The following is a 22,683-nucleotide window of genomic DNA, read 5'->3' as shown; positions in this document are numbered from 1 at the left end:
CCTGCGTGTCCCTGGGCACAGAAGTCCATTCAAATGAATGGGCTCTCGTACCCGCGCAAAACGCTGCCCGGAGGGAACGCGGATATGTGAACCAGGGGTATATGTTTCTATAGAGACAGTGATTTTTATATCTGAAGTTGTGCTGGAGTTACATGCCAGGTTACTGTATATGCCAACAGTGGTAGTTTTCTTACAGCAAACCTGTCACTGATCTTTGCAGGTTTATTCAGAACTATAATGTGCTAATAGGCATTAGGTTTTAGATTGTGCTTACTTGGTTTTTGCATGTTCCAGGTCCTCCCAAGTTATTTCTCGGTATTATTCATATTTTACATTATCCACTAAACTATATATCAGATTGCTTTATCTATACAGCCAGAATTTATATATTGTACAAGTACAAATGCAGGGGAGGAGGTGTTAATAAAAGGAAATATTGACTTACCTATAAATTTATTATCCTGTAGTACAGTAGAGGATACAGGGCTATAGTCACAGACCATGAGTTATATGCAGGCTACCTTCAGTTAATTGGACACCGAAAGAGAACTTTGCTAGGGCTGCTTCTAGTGCACGGTCTTATAACTTCACCAGCTCTATGAGCCTCCGGGTTTTTGGCAATCAGTGACCATAGGAACAGAAGAAAGGGTTTTATTCTGTACTCCAATATAAGGAACATAGAGGTAACAGGACTGTTGCCGTAGACCATTAGATGTACCCAACCAACAGACTGAGGAAAAAAAAGGCTCAGATGACAGTTTGAAGCATCTTTTTGGCTGAAGCTCATATCAGCTGAGTCCTGAACATCTACTGAACAACTTGTGAACAGAAAACCAGGTGGCAGCCGTCCAAAAGCTCAAATACAAATGCTTGTGGGTGGAAAGCCCAAGAAACACCTAACAGATCTGGCAGAATGAGCTCTAATAAGGAAAGAATGAACGCTGTCCTTAAGGGTGCAAGCCCTCAAAATCAGCAGTCTGATCTACCTGGCAATGGAGGAGCGGAAAGCAGGATGTCCTCTGCGAGAGCATGTACTTAACAAACGGGGATTCATTCTTGTGAGTAGATATTACAGCTGCTAAGTACACCCTAACAATGTCCCCAATATCCGCAGTGGCAGTAAAATCTGCTTTTGTCAGACAGTCTGCATTATGTACACCTAGAATTTGCTGACCAAGTCCCTTGGCTGTGCCTCTGCAGCAGAAGACAGCAGGAAATTCATCAAACACGGTGTGCATGTTTTTCAGCTGATAATGCAGGCAGCAGTGCATCAGTCAGAAGGTGTGTTGTAATCACGTCACCATCCCAAGACGAAGCACACAGGGGATGAAAACACCACGTTTGAAATTGTAAATATACACAGTGCTAAAAGCAAAAGTATAATGGTGAGAGACACAATTAAGGGATTAACTCCCCATACCTGCACCTATGTAGCCACTTCGAGGCGTGTAAAGCCAGGAACGGTTCAAGGTAGACCGTTTACTTTGCCCATCTCGCTGAGCCTGTTAAGGATCCAGCCCTCACTTGTCATAGTGGGCTTACCCCATAAGGGGTCTTCAGGGCCTGTGAAACAAAGATATGGACCATAGCCCTGGACCCTATGACTAACTGCACGTCAAGGTGAACACCTAGCACAGGATCCATTTCGCAAACAATACAGGTGGCCCTGTTATAGTGGGTTCTTGGTACGGTCCTAAAGGTAAACACAGATAGTTACCAGTCTAGAAACTGTTAGACAGCCTAGGGGCAATAAGCAGTCAAATCTTGATAGAAAAGGCTGAGGAAAAAAGGAATGGTTTAGAAAGGCAAAAAGTTCTTCCAAGGGGAAAAGGTCCATCTTAAAGTGAGTGGGGTTTTATAAGCATGCACAAGGGGCGACCCTAATAAAGTTCTTTACCAATGTCCAATCACCTAAAGGTAGCCTGCATGATCCATAACTACAGTCCTCTGTCCTGTACTGTACAAATAAGATGTTCCTTGTTTTAGTGGCTGAAATTGAACACTGTATACTGATTCAAACAATCACCTGCCTTAAACTAGGTGCTAGAAAAGTAAATGAAGTGCTGTAGTTACATTAGTTAGTAATTAGGCATAATGTAACATACAAAACTGATCATCTACAACAATATATCATACAATGCAGACAATCTCCTAATACGCACCTGAGTCCTCAGTATTCGGAGCTGTACAATGCCTTCATTTTCTTCCTCCCTCATTCTCTCAGTTGTGAGTTGTAAGCGTCCAATTAAATTGATCTTTCCTCTTTTCTGAACTTTTGCATTTTTTCTTAAAGGGAAGAAGTAGAAATAATATTTGCACAAGTTAAGAAGCTTGTAAAATAAAATCTCCAACTAGATTTCTACGGCATGATTTGTTTTGTCATTTGAAAGGGAAGCTGCCATGAGAAGCCCCAGGCTAATTTCACACTGATCTGCTGAAAAAACACAGCAAAAACACATAGGCCACACTTTGAGCGTTTTTAAAAGATACATGACTTAAAAACTGCACCAAAAACGCTTCTCAGGGGCGTTTTTGAGGTGCTTTTCAGATGTTTTCCATTGATTTCAATGGGAAGAGGCATCTTTGGGGTGTTATTTTTTAACTCACCAAACATGCCCCAAAGATGCTGCAACTGGGAGTTATTACACCGCACCGCAAGCGTAATGCCTCAGTGTGAAAACATACATACATATACATTCACCTACATAGGGAAGCGTTTTTCTTGAGCTTATCAGGTGCATTTTTTAACAAAAAACACTTAAAAAAACTCCTCAGTGTGAAAGTAGCCTTACATAAGAGATGGCATTCTACAACACCTGGGCAGTGAGTGCAGCTCACAGTGACGAACATCAAGGTCTTAACTAGCATCAGGTGACCTGACTACCCTTCCTCTCATGTGACAGCACTTGCTTTATGATTGGTCCAGCACTATCACATGGAAAGAAGAGAATTTCCAGAGCCCTGTGTAAATTCTAGCTGGAGCTAAGTTACTAAAAGGTTTTTTTCCCAGCAACTGAATATAGCAGTGAGGGGAGTGAAGAAAAGATTTTAGAGTTGTCACTGGAGAAAAGGATTAAAAGGGAAAAAGTTCCAAAAAGGGACACTAGTTCAGGTGACATTCATATCTCCCCTCACTTTGGGGAGATTTCCACTTACTTTTCTGTTGTATCTCCTTGACAGTCAAGCAGAAATCTTCCCAGTGGCACACAGTGGACAGCAACAGAAACTTGAAAGGAATTCTAACCCTTGCTCATTTTACCAAATACTAGAAAAGGGTTTTGGCTGAAGTTCCATTTTAGTCTCATTGTGTTGAGATCTTCTATTTTTAGATGTATAATATTAACACTTTTTATTGAGTACATCTGTGCAGATCTCCTTTATTGGGTGCCAGCACCCCTGCGTTACGCACATAAGTAATTAACGCAAGCCTAGCTTTTTTATCACACTTACATCAAGCTGAACTCTTGGTTTACTGAAAACAAGGTGCCCTCTGTGAAATCTTTAGGAGAATTTACTTGTGGTTCATATGACAGAACTTGCCTCTTCAGTTTTGGGAACGCTACAAGAGACTGAATTAAGTAAAAGAAATTAACATACATTCAATGAACACATAACACAAGCTGTCTGATTGACATAGCAAGAAACCAAAGCATAAACTAATGCACTTCACTGGTTCCTAGACAATCTGCCCATCTTTACAGGCTCTGTGAATATCCAAAAGGCAAATATAACTAGGGTAAAGGATAAAGCAGAACAGAGCCCACCACATGCAGGTAAAACACCCTTTAAAGTGATACTAAAGTCTTTAAAAAAAACAAACAAAAAAAACATGTCATACTTACCTGCTCTGTTCAGTAGTTTTGCACTTCCTCTTCCCGAGTCCCCTGCCGGCGCTCCTGGCCCCTCCCTCCTGTTGGGTGCCCCCACAGCAAGTGGCTTGCTATGGAGTCACCCAAGCAGGCGCACTCTCGAACCGCGGCTCTGCAGGTCCATTCACACACAGAGCCGCGGTTCAGCCCCACCCCCACCAGATTGGCTAACTGGCTGTGATTAACAGCAGTGGGTGACAATGGCTCCCATTGCCTCAGCCAATCAGGAGTGAGAGTCCTGGAGAACCTAGGTTCTCATGGATATCGCTGAATTGGGACAGGGTTTAGGTAAGTACTAGGGGGGCTGCTACACTTAGAAGGTCTTTACCTTCATGCATAGAATGCATGAAGGTGAAAAGCCTTGAGCCTTTAGAACCATTTTAATAAAATAAAATGTGAATAAATGCACTTACAAAGTACCGACTTGATCAGGCCATACCACCAGGTAGATCAAATCTCATCAGATGGCAGGACTTTGTATAGAAATGTATATACAAACTATAACTTCCCTGAACCCAGCAAAAGGAGAGATAGAGTGCGATAATAGAAGAAACCCTAAGTCCCCTGTCAGTTTTTCAGGCAGACCTAACTGGAAGGTCCATTCAACACTATGGAAATGCGGAGTCCAAACAGGTCCAATAAATTTTTTAAAAAAGGGGATTTGTCCACTTCTGTTTAGGTGGAGCAGATTGGAGGATAGTCAGGTGTAAACGGACAATGAAGTCCATTTAGTCCTGGCTGCCAATACAGCAGAGTGGGCTCTGTCCATGTCCGCTCTGCAGAAACTGCTCCAGTAAGCTGATCCCCTGCTGATCAAAACACAATCTGCCCTGTGTGAAAAAGGCCTTAAGGACACTGAACAAAACTGGGGGTGAAAAATGTTTCTTCCACCACAATAACTATACTGTCTATAACTGAACATGAGTTCAGGTGTGTCTGGATCTTAGTCCAAACCCACCTGAGCAAGTCCACCAGAAAATTGTCCCTGTACTGGGCTAATAAGCCCATAAGCAGCCAAGGCAAGCATGTCCTGCAGCCACCCGTATACACGCCCCATATGTGTGTGCAGCTGCAGGCTGGTGAATGCCCTGGCCATTTATGATTGACCCAGTACAAGTGACAGTTTCCTGACAGGATCGCTCCTGAGCTCATCCCTAGTGGTAGTATGGGGTTGATCAAGTTGCTGCTTCACCTTTTATTGATTAAAGGGTGTTTTACCGGCACTAAACAACGCACTCTGTGACCAACAAGCAAAACATTTACACATACCCAAAGAGTCCTTCTCAGCTCTGCATCTGGTAATTCTGTTGCTAGTTTAAGATTCTCAAAACTAATCTTCTCTTTAGGCCTCTGGTTCCAAGCAAACAAAACAGCCAGCTGAAATGTTGTCACCTCAAGGTCATACTGTCCAACTTCATTTTTAAAGGTTATCTGTAAAATGCAACAACAGTGATTAAAAGGATAAAGGGAGCAAATCATTTATAAAATACAGGAGCTGCTTTGATTGACTGCCAGCTCCTATACTTTACTGGTCACGTAGTCGTTTTTAAAAGGTCAGCAATGGCAGCTTCCATAGATCGCCTTTAAAAATTCATACTGAAATGTGGACAAAATAAACATATGTATACAGTATTGTCCAACCCTGCCCATCTGTGAAAAATGATTAAGGAAAAAAACTACAACTGGGAGCACTAGAGTAGAACTGCATGTGTACAGTATGTCTCCTGTATAAAGAATGTCTGTGGTGACACATCCCTTTAAAAGCATAATTCTAGATATACACCCACTGGCCACTTTATTAGGTACACCTTGCTAGTACCGGGTTGGACCCCTTTTTGCCTTTAGTACTGCCTTAGTTCTTCGTGGCATAGATTCAACAAGGTGTTGGAAACATTTCTCAGAGATTTTGGTCCATATTGACATGATAGCATCATGCAGTTGCTGCAGATTTGTTGGCTGTATATCCATGATGCGAATCTCCCATGCCATTACATCCCAAAGATGCTCTATTGGATTGATATCTGGTGACTATGGAGGCCATTGGAGTACAGTGAACTCATTGTGATGTTTAAACTAGTTTGAGATGATTTGAGCTTTGTGACATGGTGCATTATCCTGCTGGAAGCAGCCATCAGAAGATCGGTACACTCTAGTCATAAAGGTATGGACATGATGAGCAACAATACTCAGGTAGGCTGTGGCATTTAAACTATGCTCAATTTGTACTAAAGGCCCAAAGTGCGCCAAGAAAATATCCCCCACACCATAACACCACAAGCCTGAACCGTTGATACAAGGCAGGATAGATCTATTCTTTCATGTTGTTTATGCCAAATTCTGACCCTACCATCTGAATGTCGCAGCTGAAATCGAGACTCATCAGACCAGGCAATGTTTTTCCAATCTTCTATTGTCCAATTTTGGTGAGTCTGTGTGAATTGTAGCCTCCGTTTCCTGTTCTTAGCTGACAGGAGTGGCACCAGGTATGGTCCTCTGCTGCTGTAGTCCATCTGCTTCAAGGTTTGACGTGTTGTGCATTTAGAGATGGCACTCTGCATATTTTGGTTGTAATGAGTGGTTATTTGAGTTACTGTTGCCTTTCTTTTCATCTCGAACCAGTCTGCCTATTCTCCTGTGACCTATGACATCAATGAGGCATTTAAGACCACACAACTGCTGCTCACTGGTTATTTTCTCATTTTTGCATTATTCTCTGTAAACACTAGAGATGGTTGTGCGTGAAAATCCCAGTAGATCAGCAGTTTTTTTAAATATTCAGACCAACCCATCTGGCACCAACAACCATGCCACGTTCAAAGTCACTTAAATCCCCTTTCTTCCCCATTTTGATGCTTGATTTGAACTTCAGCAAGTCGTCTTCACCACATCTAGATGCCTAAATGCATTGAGTTGCTGCCATGTGATTGGCTAATTAGCAATTTGTGTTACCAAGCTATTGAACAAGTATACCTAATAAAGAGGCCAGTGATTGTACAATACAGTACATACAATATATACTATTTTGTCCCAATACATTTAGCTGTAGAAGCAGCTATGCTTAACTCTTCCAGGATGGAGCCATTTTATTTAGGCATTACCACGGGTCAGCATCGTTTTTCTTTGACTAAGATGTTCACTCAGAGATGATACACTCATGGTGACTAGGGAATTCTAAACTGTGTTCAGAAATGCGACACAGATCAGCCCCTGCTGCAGCCTCTCGCCCTGTAGCTTTCTAATAGATTATATTGTTGCAGTCTGATCATGTAGGGAGAAAAGACTGAGGAAATGCTTCCTCCTGTCTGCTGCAGACTGATGATAGATAAGTCATTTACCTGCAGCACAGGGTCTATTTTTTAATATAAGGTGGATTTTAAAAAAAAAATATATATGTGTCATATATACATGCACATATACACACACTGTTTCAGCATATTGTCACATTTTAGAAGGTATTCATGCAGACTGGGAAAAAAAGGAACTGCGGGACCAGTATAACAGATTGTACTCTCATTTGATATAAGGACTGATATAACCATTTCAGTGTACTCTATAAACCGCTGCCGAGTATTGGTACTACACTGTGTAATGTGAACGCAACAGCACAATATAGTTGACAGCACTATACCATGAAAACTGGCATCAATGCTCATTAAAGATGAACTCCAGGAAAAACTGATTTTTCAAAGCTAAACTGTCACTTCCTGTCACTGTAAGAGATGGAAGCTATTACAGCATTTCCCAGAAGATCATAGCTCAGACTGTATTTAGGATGAACTACTACTGATAATTTGAGCATCTCCCGATGCTGTCCGAGTGTTAAACTGCAATCATTAGAGGTGACCAAGCTGACCCAATCTAACTTTTCAATATCAATTTTTCCTGGAATTCAGCTTTAACACTACGCTGATCAGGTCAAGTGTGAGTAGTGATACCTGTGTTCACCTTTATTATCAATGGTCTTTATCATGAAATGTATATTGTCTCTGTGTGGAATACTATAAACATAGCTATAAGTATTTGCAGACTCTTGTGAGCCATTCCTAAGCAAGCACTACTTACAATGCCATTAGACATTAAATGATGCCAGTGCAGTTTTCTTCCACTGTGATTCTTCTTGTAGAACTCTTCCACTTCAGGGATCAGGTCTTCCAGTTCAGTGGGGAGAGACACAAAGACCTTTTCAGAGCTCCTTGACCACGCACCCGCATTTAAAATCTTAATGTTCACAGAATCAGCTGCCAACAAAACATCATACCAAAACAAGATTAGACCATTGAAACTAAGAAAAAATTAAAAAAAAAATAAACCTCATCTTCTATCAAATCTGAACATAAATACATGAGCTACCTTTTCCAACTTTCTATTCATTGTACAAGCCTATTCACATCCTTGCTCATCTACATGGTCAGACAGCGACTTTGAACAAGCATGCAGGTTAGGAGTCCTAGCCTGTCCGTAATGGAATCTCCTATATTTCTATCCTGACAGGCTTTCAGCCTCAGCTTCAAAAATGTTATATATGACAGCTTGTGGAAGTGCGGGTTTCACTAAGGGCTTTTGTTCAAGGATGTTGCCTGAAATACATGCCAGACTCAGGTCAACAGATTCCCATTGACTCAATTGGAGTAGTGTAAATGACAGTTCAGAGGCTGCATTTGATCTGCTTTGTGTTTTTGGATGTAGCATTTCCTACTGGGGTGCATTTGGATTGGAGGCAAAGCAGGTCAAATCTAGCCTCTTCCTGTGAAACACTATGTTTTGCAAGCAGATACATGCATCTAACACAGTGTTTGGCATGAACACAAAACCTTATAGTGGCAAACTAGGGTGGCATGTAACCTCCAACTATGCCTTCTTCAGGAAAATGGCACAGAGGCAAACAGGACTAGCATGGTTCTTAAAACATTACTCCTAAGATACTATAGCCTTGAGGCTCCCATATCGCCCTACCTCACAACATGTGGAGACTGTTACACTACAAACACAGAACTAAATGATTGATACACTTTATATCATTGTATATCGTACCTGGAAGTGCTAATTTATTATTTTTATGCATTTCTTTGAAAGCTTGATTTAAATCTTCAGATACTTTAATGTCTTGGAACATCCGAGCCAGTTTATTTACATAGTCAGCAGGCATTCCGACTTCCTTTAAAATACAAACAAAAGGAATGTCAAAATAGTGCCATCAATCCTAATTAAGCTATGTAGTGGTTCTTTTCTATCAAGCAAATATCAAGCAACAATTTTGTGGATATTACTAACAAAAAAGTTGGCATTAATTAAGAAATGAGTAATAATTTTCATCAACCAGGAAGCACAAGCTTTCATTGCAGCAACAGAAATATTAAAATAAGAAAATAAAAGGCTGGGTACTGATATTTACATTTTTGGTATGCTGGCTATATAGGGGCATATAATAGGGGCAGGGCTGGATTGATACATCATGCTGCCATTAGCACACATAAAGGATGACAGCTTTTGTATCATGTGACTGTATCACTATAGGAGGAAGGAAGATGTATTATTTATATTCAGGACTACTTTCCATCTGTGCAGATTATGAAACAAGAGAAAGGTTTCATGTTTTCCAATTTCTCAGTTTTAAAACATTCACAGCCCCCTGTCCATTTCCTCTACATTTCTTTCTCAATTTACGAACAGATGTTCAGAAGTGGTCAGAGGAGGGAAATAAAATAAGATAGTTATATCACAATTTGTAAACATTTTAGGAATGGTGCTGCCCCAAAAGCACCATTATGGTAAATACAGCGCTGATTAGGGGGCACTTTAAGATCTACCTCTCACTGAAATTATTGTGACAGTACTAACAAACTCTCCCTGCCCTTCTACATGATGCAATGGAAGGATTATTTTCTCTGGTAAAGTATATAGTAAACATCTTCACTATGGAACAGAATACTAAACCAGTGTTTCCCAACCTTTTTTCAGTCAAGGCACCCTTTAAAAATTATGGGTATACCCGAGGCACCCTTTAAAATTATGGACAGTCTTGAGGCACCCCATTTTAAAATAGGGTGCCTCAAGACTGTCCATAATTTTAAAAGAGCACCCCATTCTAAAATATGAGAAACTATTCTAATAGTTTTTATAATGCAACAACATTCACACATGTAGGACACCCAACATTAGAGGTGATTTATTAACTAAAAGGCAGGACTGTCCACCCACTGGCATGTATACAATTTTTAGACATTTTGCCAAGGCACCCCTGAAGAAATCTTAAGGTACCCTAGTTGGGAAAGGCTGTACTAAACAATCGTATTAGGGTAGTGAAAGTGAAAAAAAAAGGAGAGAGACACAGCAACCAAGTGAAATCTACAAAGTTAACAATTTTTATACACACAGTTTAGATGGCAAGCTAAATACAAAACTAAATTACATATAAAAATAATTGTTTAAAACCAAGGAACCCCAATCTGCTTTCTTTCTGTTGAGAGAATGTTAGGTCTCCTTTTTCTGCATGCGTTCTACAAGAGTACAAAAAAAAACAATTCTCTATGTGTCCTGTTCACACCACAACACTAATATCATGTGCAAGAATCTGCAATGAGTTTACAGTTTTCTGCCTGGGGAAAAAAAAACAGCGGGACATCAACATTGTTGTATGAACATAGCACATAGAGAACAATTGTTTTCTTTGTGCTCTTGCAGAAAATTTATGTTACATATCTGCACAAAAAAAAAAAAAGTGCCAGCAGGGTCGAAACGCGCATGAAAACTGATGTAAACTCGTGTCTGCAAGTGAAATTGTGGAAGTTTTCCATCAGATTTTATGCATGTATAGTGTGAACAAGGCCTTAATCTATGCTCCATATTAGAAGTAGGAGTGCACACATGTGGAGGATTCTAGTTTTAACATCGCACTGCCACTGACAGCCACTGGTCCACACTTGTGCAGCTCTTACTTCTGACACCCCACTGTCGCTGGAAGCTGCTGGTCTACAATTACAATCAGGAACTAATCAGTGTGGTTCCTAATCATGTGATCACCATAATGTCAATTCACAGTGATCGGATGAGGTTGGTTTACAAACAAACCTGGCAAAATTCAGCTTTAACTGTGCAAGACAAAAAAGGTTTCCACAACATTATAGAAACTTATTGGCCATGTTCATAGTTCTTAATGCATATCTAACAGAATTTCTATGAAAACCAGAAATCTACAGGAGAGAAACAGTCTATTAAGGACATCTTTTTTACCCTGAGCCATTCCACCATGTTCTCTTCAATCTCACTGTCTGCGGAGATGTCCAGAATGAGACGTCTGGTGAGGTGAGCTTTGTGATATCTCATGAACACGTCTTTGTTCTGAACATATTTAAGCACCAGCAGCTGTGAACAACAGAAAATAATTAAACTACATGACAAGAAGCAGACATCACTTACAATTAACAAGGTGGACGAGCCATATTTCCAATGTACTGAGAACTGCTAAAAATGCATAATAAAAAATAAAAAAGCAAATCTAAACAGAAAGACTAGCTAAGGGTAGACCTGACAAGGTGACAACATCTATTGCCTAAAGCTGACTATACACTAGTAGATTTTTGAGCAAGCATTTGTACAAACATTTGTTCAATTTTGTTCATATCAATGTTCATTTTCGATCACGGTGACAAGAAAAAGGGAGCGGGATGGGAAAAGTTTTTTCTAACTAGAAAAAGGATTTCTAACAATGTACATGTAATATGTAGTTGTTGTTCAGTAATATCGATTTATTCTACAACTGAATGTTAAAAGCACACAAATTTTAAAGTACTTTCAAACGCCATTTGTCACGTCACCGAAAGTACTGAGGATTTTTGTACAAATGTTCCTATAAACGCTTGTTCAAAAATCTACTAAAAAGGTATGGCTAGCTTTTGTCTTTATATGATCTCTATGCCCTTTGGAATATATTCAAGTCCAGATTAAACCCTGCCCCTTCGCTGCACTAAACTTCACTTGTCATTCAACAGTCAAATGCCAGAACCACAGTGGGTAACAGAGGCTTTGGCAGAAAAACCAGAGCCTTTGGCATAAATTAGCCTTAGGGCCCTTTCACACGGGCTTTCCAACAAGGTCCACCTGTCAGTTTTTCAGGCAGACCTGATTGGAAGCTCCATGCAGCTCTATGGGCAGGTTAATGAAAACAGACTTAATTTTGAGTCTGTTTGCATCCACCTACCTACAAGTCTGTCCAGGTCCAAAGAAAAAAAAAAAAAAAAAAAAAAAAAAACACACAAAAAAAAAGAAAGCCTCCTTTTCTGTTTTTCCAGACCTAAAAGGTGACGGATCAGAGGTAGCCTTATGTAAACAGACACAAGTTTGCTTACATCCGGCTAGCCACAGAGCTTTCAGGGGTCCACCCGTGCCAGCCAGACACAAACTGAACACGCACAGATGTAAAAAACTAACATCTGTCCCATTCAGCTCCAATTCTATAGGGGATATGTTCATGGATTTCATGTTGATTGGTGTGCTTTTAGGGTGAATCTGTAAGATACACCAAGAGAATATATAATTACAATAAAATACTCCCTGCGTGCCTGGGAAAAAAAATGTGCATTTTATGCCCATGCTTGTATAAAGGTCCTCATCTTTACTCAAAATCTGCAATTAAAGTGCATCTAAACCCAAAACCTTTTTTCTTTTTGGATAGAGCAAAGAATGGTTAAATCCCGTTAGGTTTTTTTTTAACCATTTGTATCCAACTTGGGAGATTTTCCTTCACTTCAACATAGCAAGACATAAAAGTGAAATCTATTTTATTCATTGAAATCTGAACAACTGTCCTCACTGAAAGATTTCCCTTCTATTATGTTCTGCGGACAACTCAAAATTTTGGATTTCCCACAACTTACATTGCACTGGAAAAAAAAAAATGAAAGAATCCTGGTGAACTGGCCAGATATTGATCTGTCTATGACCAGTTTACTCTCTTACCACCACCTATCTACAACTATAAACAAAAACACAAAACAAAAAAAAGACAAAACAAAAAACTTCAGTGGCCACTAAAAGGCACTGGCATTGCACTGCTAAGTGCATGGCGAAGACTTCGTGTTAAACTGGAGAGAAGTAGAGGCCCTTTTTATTACTTGGGTCTGTAATCCGGGGTCCTTCCTAGTTAACTGATCTGATAACAAACACAGGTACAAGAAGGCACCAAGACTTGCCTGCACTTACAATTATTGTTGGTTTATACATTTTGGCAGACCTGACTGGTAAACTGTAGAATAGCTATCAGTGTCAAATAAATAGTATTTGACAGGATGGTGGCAATTGAGAACTTGTGACAGCACTGCTGTGATACTGGATAGGAATACCACTAAAACACTAACTGCACACTTGCATGTAGTCCCCTTGGGGTTTCCTATGTGTTTGAGTTTGTTATGAGGACACAAGATAGTAAATTATTTTTGGGATCTGGGACTGATGTGCAAAACCTACAAGCTCTGTCAACTGCTACGCAAGTTGTCATCATGCTATTATATAAAAGTGCATAAAATAAACACATACCACTTCCTTCAGCTTTGCTTCAATTTCTTCAGAAGTAAGCTTTTTACTGAGAGGTGTTTTTCTTAACAACATATCACAGTAATTAGCAAGTAATTCCGGGCACTTTGACTCAGGCTGTGTTTTCAATCCCACCCTAAAACAATAAATGTTCCATGAGAGGCGGCAACTCCTCCTTGAAAGCATTATCATTCTAACGTATATTATTATTATTATACAGGATTTATATAGCGCCAACAGGTTGCGCAGAGCTTTACAATATAAAGCAATGATACAGTTCAATACAAGAGGGTTAGGAGGACCCTGCTCCTTGGAGCTTACAATCTAAGAGGAAGGGGCTGGTGGTACAAAAGGTAGTAACTGTGGGGGGATGGACTGGTAGGAGGAATAGAAGATTCTGTTATTAGCTGAAGGTGGGATAAGCTTCTCTGAAGAGATAGGTTTTCAGAGATCGCCTAAAAGTGGGCAGAGTAGGCGACAGTCGGATAGATTGGGCTAGAGAGTTCCAGAGGATGGGGGAGGCTCTGGAGAAGTCCTGGAGACGATCATGGCAGGAGGAGACAAGGGAGCTAGAGAGCAGGAGGTCATGGGAGGAGTGAAGAAGACGGTTTGGGTGATATTTGGAGACAAGATTGGTGATGTAATTTGGGGAGGAGTTATAAATGGCTTTATATGTTATTGTTAATGTTTCGAATTGTATTCGTTGGGCAATGGGAAGCCAGTGGAGTGGATGGCAGATATGGAATGGTTAGTTAGGCGGATGAGTCTGGCAGCAGCATTCATGATAGACTGAAGAGGGGACAGCCAGCGATTAGGTAGGCCAATGAGGAGGGAGTTACAATAGTCAAGGAGAGAGATAACAAGGGAGTGAATAAGTTGCTTAGTAGTTTCAGAGGTTAAGAACGAGCGTATCTTGGAGATGTTGCGAAGGTGAAGTCTACAAGATTTGGACAGTGATTGGATTTGGGGTGAAAGGACAGATGGGAGTCTAGGATTACATCTAGCACCCTGGCATGAGGGCAGGGACTGAAGGTAGTATTATTAATCTTGATGGAGAAGTCAGGGGAGGGGGCACGGGCTGGAGGGAATAGTATGAGCTCTGTTTTGGAAAGATTTAGCTTGAGGAAGTGGAGTGACATCCATGCCAATATGTCACTTAGTAGGTTAGTAATGCGAGAGGAGGGATAGAAAGATAGATTTGTGTGTCATTAGCATATAGATGGTACTTAAAGCCATGGGAGTTTATCAAGTGACCAAGGGAGGAGGTGTAGAAGGAGAAGAGAAGGGGTCCAAGGACAGAACCTTGAGGGACCCCTACAGAAAGAGGGAGTGGAGAGGAGGAGCCAGAGTTATAGGTAACGCTGAAGGAGCACTGCGATAGGTAGGAGGAGAACCAGGAGAGAGCAGAGTCTCGGAGGCAAAGTGAGTGGAGTTTTTTGAGGAGGAGGGGATGGTCAACAGTATCAAAAGCCGCAGAGAGGTCAAGTAGTAAGAGTATGGAGTAGTGGCCATTGGTTTCAGCAGTTAGTAAATCATTAGTGAGTTTTAGTAGGTCAGTTTCAGTGGAGTGTAGTGAGCGAAAGCCAGACTGTAAAGGGTCAAGAAGGTTGTTGTCAGTGAGGTAGGAGCTCAGACGATTGTAGACGAAGCGTTCTAAGAGTTTAGAGGTAAACGGGAGCAGGTAGATGGGTCTTAAGTTGTTCAGGTTGGTGGGGTCCAACGAAGACTTTTTAAGTATGGGTGTGATGTGTGCATGCTTTAGAGGGGAGGGAAAGGCACCATTAGAGAGGGAGAGATTGAAGATGTGAGTGAGGGAGCATAGGACAGAAGAAAAGGGTGTCCATAGTAGTTGAGAGGGGACAGGGCACGTGGTGAGACGGGATTCTGAGAAAACGTTATCTGTCATGGATAAAACGGATTGCCCACGGCAACTAGCTAACCGAGGCGTGGTCCGTGACTGGAGGGAATGAGGGGGACTAACTTTGAGCATATATGACTGTCCGTGATACACTTTCACAGCCCACACTACCTCTGGCCACCACTAGAGGGAGACTCCAATCCACAGGCAGATGCAAATCTTATATACAATCTGGTGCACTCTAAGGGCTGGGGAGCAGTCTAGCAATTAGCACATCCTTCTAGGTTTCTTCCAGCTATCCTACAAGCTAGAACCCCGGTGTTAATCACTCTTCCACTGTCCACACCCCCCCACACCAGACACACAACAAATTGTAGCTTGCCACCACCCAACAGTTTGTCTGCAGACTGGTCCGCTGGGCCACCACACACATACACACACACACACATCTCTGTCTGGAAGATCTGCTACTTTACAATCGGCATGCAATCTGCCGACATGCAGTGCAATTGCATACAAATTGGCAATGAACTTAGACCGAGCACATAGACACTACACCTTTAATTGCTAAATTCAAAAGCAAAAATCGGCAAGTTTGTGTAAGCTTCCATTTACTATTGTTTGATCCTTCTGGAAATAACTACATGATGGGATTAATCTGGTGTCAACTTTACCTTGTTACCTAATCAGTGTGAGATGTTTATCTCAATGTGTAATATTTGTGTTTTTTTTTTTGTTCATGTGGGGACAGCTCCTATTTCTAAAGTGTATAAGAGCCTGTATTTCTGTTCAATAAAGTAGTTCCAGTTACACATAGGCTAGTGTTGTCTAGTCCTTGGGTGCAATGCCCAGCTATAATACCTTGGTCTTGTGTCCCAGCGATGAGAAAGCAGGTCTCTGATGGATTCACCCAATCAGGGTGGCAGGCGGTCTGTCACAGGAAACTCGCAGATTTAGAGCTCAGAACTCATTACCTACCCTGTGTTTACTTGACAAACTGTTAAACACTGGGGGCATTTGGGATTTACTAATTACACCATGTTTATCTGTAATTTGAACTATCCAGAGCTTTTTAAATTGGAGGGCTTTGATGTCTGGGTTGCGAGCGTCTTATTTACATAGCACAACTATATAGTGGACGTGTCCTTAAAGATTTTAAGTCCTTGGGAAAAAAAAAGTTTGATCAGATAACATCATTGTATAAAGCCAAGGGTAGGTAGGGAACACTGGCAATCTAATGTAGGGCCTATCTTGGACGTTGAGTAGACAGATATCCTAAACAATGTGTTACAGGTATCTTTACCTACTACACAGAAATTGACTCAATTGTTCCTTATTCATAGAATCTATCATACTCCTCAAAAACTTTTTAGATGGCAAAAAAGATAAATTCCCATGTTTGTGAGATGTGCAGTAGACACAGGTATGATGATCTACATGTTTTGGAAAAGTCCCAAGCTTTTTGATATTGAACTTTGAAATTTAGACACAATTAATGCTGCTTTTTCTGTTAATTTACAACCTGGATCTAAGTTATGTGTGCTGGGATGGTTAGATGAGGAGCAATGTACTTCTTAGGTATATACTACTCTTACTGTACCTGTCTATTATTTATAGCATGTAAGCTTATCATGCAAAAATGAATTTCTCCACCTACCCCTCTAATAAAGAGTGGTTACAACCGGTCAATGCTTCACTCTTAGGAGGAAAATTTGTGTATCAACATAGGGGTTGTCATACTAAATTTACCAAAATCTGGGATGCCTGGTTGGCAGTCCCTGGTATGGCCCTCACACAAGTGGTCCTGAATAGGTTATTACTCAGTCTGAGGTTGTACAATATGCCAATTAACTGCCTATAACACTTTTTCTCTGTGTTTCTCTCTGTTTTGCCCTATTTTACTCAGGGGCAGCGGTTTGTGGCCTGCTGTGACACGCTATATGAGGGTTTTTCAAGATTCTTTTTATACTTGCTTGTAATACCTATGTTGATGGTTGATGCTTTATTGCTGGAGAGTTTGATGGATATGTCATAGTAGCACTAGGTCTTCTACAACAAATCAAGTTTCATTGTTTTTACCATATGTGATTTAGTATATATGGTCTACTCTCTCATGATCGTTTCACTCTGTCTGTAATGTGACCATACCTCGAACTCCTGCATACTTTTTCTGTTCCTATGTATGATTTTATCTTTGTTTTTCTTTATGTGAGCCTACTGTTTGGGCTTATCTATTCTTTATGTTTTATATTCCTATGCTTGATAACAATTATCTGATTTAAATAAATAAATACATCACTGTTGCCCTCCTTCTTGCACAGTAAGGGCCCATTTACACCACTGTATTGTGTGTGCCTTGGTACACTGTTGTGCCATTCATTGAAAATGGCACCCTAACACACTTGCACACTGAGTGCATTGCAGCGCACCACAACACAGTAATGCACTAATGCATCACTTGTACTTTGCATCAAACATTCAGCAGGTAGGATATTTTGACCCATTGTGGTGCATTCATTTGAATGGGTTGCCTTAATGCAACACACATTATTTGCACCTCAAAGGATCACCCTGGCATGAATGGGCCCTAATGCTCATTTAGTCTTTGGGAAATAAAAGACAGCCCTCAACATCCTCATGAGGTCATTTAACACATGAAGGCTTTGTGGGACTGAAAGGTTGTTTTTGCAAGCTGACCAGAGTTCCACTTTCAAGTATCTTAGGGTATTGACCCTTAGAATTAATGTATATTGCATTTACTTAAGGTCAGGTAAATATGGTAAATTGCAGAATAATATTTTGTTTTATCTTTTTTGACCAACAAGAGGCACTTATTTATATCCTTATTTATCCCACTGTTAAAAAAGAATGTTTTTAAAGACTTAGTAGACCAGGGTGAAATCCCCCATCAGAGGGCTGAGGTTTAAGTGACAGCCAGTCTGCCTGAAGAAAAAAACCCACTAACTGTGATGTCTTTTTAGCTAACCCATGGTGCTCAAGGAATCCTCTTATGCATGAAATATGAAACATAAATGGTATGCATACAGTATTGTGCAAACATTTTAGGCACTTGCTGTAACGTGAGAATGCTTTAAAAAAAAAAAATAATAATAATGAAATAATATTAATTAAAAACCTACAGGGTGTATAAACAAAAAAAATAAATCAAGATCATTTTCAGTATGTCCACCCTTTGCCTTTAAAATAGCATAAATTCTCCCAGATACACTTGCACACAGAATTTTGTAGGAACTCTGCATTCAGGGTGTTAAACAAAATCTAAAATAAACAATAAACAACCACAGTTCTTCTATTGATTTAGGTTGTCTCAGTTGCTTCTGTCAATTTATGTACCACCAGAAAGACTTGGTGTTGAGCTATACCATCTCTTTTAGGACTCATTTGTGTCTTCACTATAATTTGCCTATATGTCTTAGGCTGCTGAAAAATGTAATGGGACCCACTTGGACGCCTCCCTGATAGTATCACATTGTGGGTTTGACTTAAGTTTTTTTCTGTTTATGTATTTTGTAGGTTAATTGATAAATAAAAACTATTGCATAAAAACTATTGTCCTATTCTTGAAATCATCCTTACTTTACAGCATATTTTATACTATATAATAGATGTGAGACAGCAGTTTAAAAATGTTTAAACCTAAAAAAAAAAAAAAAATACATAAAAAAAAATACAACAGACCGCAATTACAAACTTGTCAAAATACTGAAAGGCTAGAGATGAGCAACCTTCTATAATCAAGACAGAGTGATAGACCTATGTTCCCCCATCAACAATAAGAAAATGTACTTTACCCTTTTTGCTTTAGTGGTAGCTCCAGTTTAAATATTGTTGCATCATTTACCACAGCCTTGTATGCCTAAAGGATAATATGAGGCACAATGAAAATGTTTGTTTCCTTTCTAAAGGCTATAAATTCACAAATGCAAATATACAAATTTCAAAATAGCTTGGAAAATTTTGGATATATTCAATGCTGCCTAAATAATTAAAAATATCCTTAATCAATCTCGTCCATGTCATTCCTAATTTCAATTAAACTAAACATATGCTGTTATACAATGGTCTGGTTACCATGTGGCTGTCACATCATGCTTTGTGAAAAAAAAGAAAATCAAGAAGTATGGATTTTGTTTTTGCAGACATTACGTAGCTGTCTTAAGCCATTATCACCAAGGTAATTAATAATTTTGTGTTCACTACAAAAGTTTTAGTTATAGGAGTTTTCTTTAGGCCTTAGGGTCACTCTGTTCAGAATACCAAGACAGCAGAGACCATGATGTAATGCCAACACACCCTGGAAACTCTTCATACTCCACATTCAAATACCAACTAGCATCTCTAATACAATGTTGGGGCCTCAGTAACCATTTAAGAGGCTTGCTGCACAGGTTGTGAGATACCAAGACTCATATTTTGCCAAAACACTGAGCATGGGGTACAAAACACTGCTGCAAGCAAGAAGTCTCATTACAAGTTCTCTATTTACTGCCCCAGGGGACCAAGTACATACTGGGCAATCAGCACTGCAAGATGGTGTCATACAAGGCACCTGCCTGATTGTTCATTCATAAAAGTGAAAAATCACACAGCGCCGCGGTGCTGTGTGATCCGTCAGCCAGGGCGGTGTATATGTAAAAGAAATAACAGATAGACAAAGAGTTACAGTGCTGAGTGATCTGTCACTATTATGGATGATCAGTGCTGATTGTTAATTAATAGTAATGATCACTCAGATATGCCACGCTGTGATCCATCGGACAGGGCTGTGTACATGTAAGAGAAGCTCCTGCTAGAGAGGGAGCAGGGCACTGTGCTGGCTGTACTTCTCCCATAATTTGGGCTTCAAAAGGGGGTGGAGCTAAAGCTAGCATTAAAAGGTGCATTTTGGGAGAAAACTGGGCAACCGATCCGAACAGCAAAAAGTCCTGTAAATAAAAATGTTAAATGTTCATGAGAGTGCTTCTTTAAGGAGAACTTGTCCAAAAAGAGACAGGCAAGCTTCCATTGCTGGCCTTCCGAACAAAATGCTGCATTTGTCTTTTCTGAGTCACTGAACTGAACCAATCATTTAACCAGTGAAATCAGAACCACTGATCAAAATGAATTCTAGGTAAGTAATGTAAAGGGTTCCCAACAATCAGTATTATCGCTAGGCAATTGGCATTTTCAGAAAGTGGTCAGCAATCCAAATATTTCAATTAGCCTTCCAAAAATACCATGGCACTTTGATAGCTGAACATTAAGCAGGCAGAGCCTAAATTCCCCCATCCATACATCCTTTCTTCACAGCCCATTGTCCTGCTTCATTCCCACTGCTGCACCTATTACAACCATAATAGGGGCAGTAATTATTATTCATTGGTATACAGCTAGCTGGTTGAGAAAGATCAAATTTCTTCATACCTCTGGCTCAGAACAAGCATGCAGTTAGTGAAGTCCAATCTCCTGACTGCATGTCTGTTCCAGTCACTAACAGTATGACAGCACTGGATCAACATCAAAACCAGGAAACTACACTGGCAACACATGCGAAGCACAAACACAAAACCAAAGTTGCCTGCGGAATCAACTATACAATTAAATGAATGACAATGTACAGCCATGTTTTCTATTTGACTTAATAATTTACTGGAGTAATTTAACTATACGCTCTATAAATACATAGAGAAGAAGAAATGCGTTAACTATAGCAAACTAAAATTTCAGCCTACCTTGTCTCGAGCAGTTAGAAATCTTGGATCGTCTTGAAAAGCTTCTTTTACTAGTTTGCTAAATCTATTAAACAATGTCAGTAATTGCTCTACATACTTCTCAGAATCCTAGCCAACACAAAATAAAGAAAAACAGCATTAGTCTGTTATATAGGTTATATCGCTATATATAAGAAAAATAACCAGTAATGACAGAATAAGAGAAAAGGTGCAAGGAGCTCTGCTTATTAGAGATAACTAAAAAGAACATTTTCAAAAACAACATTTTAACGAAGGCTAACATCATTTTTGCCCCAATGCTCAACAATAGAGACATGGTGATAAGCATCATAATGAAAAATAAATCAGTAAAACTTCGTATTAGCCCAAGTTCACATTATAAACCGCATGTGAATCGCACAGCATTCCTGTGCACCTGCGATTCTCTGTGGTGTGATTTGCGCCTATTCAGTTTGAATTGGCTCAAATTGCACCACATCACACTACAGAAGTGCAAGCACCTTTTTTGGAGCTCCATGTGATCCAATGCGGGGAAGCTGCACTGTGATTGGGATGCATCTGGGGTGTTGTTAACTTTATACTGACATGTGCGATTGCACTGTGGTGCTGGAAGCGTTTCCCGTGCTGCATATGTGTGAACCGGGGCTAAAAGTTTGAAGAAGCAAAACCAAAGCCTCACCTAATATGAAAATTAAGGACTTTGTTTCTTATTTTGGTTCTTACCTATAATTATATTTTTAACCAATAATGTGATATTACTCTTCAGCTCTTAAAATCACAGTATATGATTGCTTATATAGTAAGATGAAAAACTAATAGGAAGAGTAAACGCAAATTCCAGCATACACTCTTCCAATTTTCATAACAGGGAACCCTACGTATACATAAAACACTAAGCAATTCAGACATGACTGCACTACATTGAACATATGAACAGAATACCTACAGTAGTAATGGTTTCTGCAGCTGCCACCATGTCTGCTAGTCCAGCACTCACAATATGCTCCTCGAGGTCCTTCAGCATTGGCTCAATTCCACTTGGAACTTTATCCATGAGAGAAAACATTAAGTGCAACTCTATTGAGAGACCAGAGGGGAGATTTAGCCCCGAAGAGATTATCTTTCCAAAAACACACAAACCACATATAGTACAAGCCAATATAAAAAAATGTCTGATATAGAACAAAAACTGACAAGTGTACCAGTAGATATAAATCAGGGCACAGACAAAAAGAACCCAACAGTAAAAACAGAAGCTAAGTTACCTGTTGCCTATAACCTGAATATCATAGGTTTGGGCAACAAATGCACTTGCATGTGTATTTGTTTAATGAAATCCTTTGCACTTCAGGAGGAATACTTCAATTCTGGTCCACCAAATTCTGCTAATGTTGCATGTATTTCATTCATGAAAGAAGTAATGGGCTGCTACAACTGGTCTTCTTCTGAAAATAAATAGTGACCTGGCTGTTTCCAGCTACCCATAACAAACACGGTTTAAATAGGTGACAGAGAAGTACCAGAACTTTTTATCTCCATACCTTCAGGTCAGTGATTCTAAGCATGGAAGACAATGCATCAATAGCCAGGAACCTTGCACCCCTGGATAAGACAGGTCAGAACAGGCTGAGAGGTGCATTGTAAAAAGACATGGTAACCAAAGTGACAGTAAAAGTATCCTTATAAAAATGAAAAG

The 22,683-nt window shown here is 40.0% G+C and overlaps 1 protein-coding gene across 1 annotated transcript in view; it reads right to left on the bottom strand.

The window, feature by feature from the left end:
• Positions 1 to 22,683, bottom strand: part of CUL5 (cullin 5) — a 79,824-nt gene that overhangs the window by 5,230 nt on the left and 51,911 nt on the right. The window contains exons 9-18 of the mRNA XM_089691112.1: positions 21,934 to 22,064; positions 20,988 to 21,095; positions 19,068 to 19,132; positions 13,401 to 13,533; positions 11,100 to 11,231; positions 8,901 to 9,024; positions 7,932 to 8,107; positions 5,139 to 5,300; positions 3,451 to 3,569; positions 2,163 to 2,286 (exon numbers count right to left, since the gene is read on the bottom strand). Of these exons, the coding sequence (XP_089547238.1) occupies positions 2,163 to 2,286; positions 3,451 to 3,569; positions 5,139 to 5,300; positions 7,932 to 8,107; positions 8,901 to 9,024; positions 11,100 to 11,231; positions 13,401 to 13,533; positions 19,068 to 19,132; positions 20,988 to 21,095; positions 21,934 to 22,064 (1,274 nt within the window). The remainder of the gene's footprint in view (positions 1 to 2,162; positions 2,287 to 3,450; positions 3,570 to 5,138; positions 5,301 to 7,931; positions 8,108 to 8,900; positions 9,025 to 11,099; positions 11,232 to 13,400; positions 13,534 to 19,067; positions 19,133 to 20,987; positions 21,096 to 21,933; positions 22,065 to 22,683) is intronic.

The sequence above is a fragment of the Staurois parvus genome, unplaced genomic scaffold (genome assembly GCF_062004578.1).
Source record: "Staurois parvus isolate SC_StPar_1 unplaced genomic scaffold, SC_StPar_1.0 ptg000550l, whole genome shotgun sequence".
NCBI lineage: Eukaryota > Metazoa > Chordata > Amphibia > Anura > Ranidae > Staurois > Staurois parvus.
This window is presented reverse-complemented; position numbering and strand designations above follow the sequence as displayed.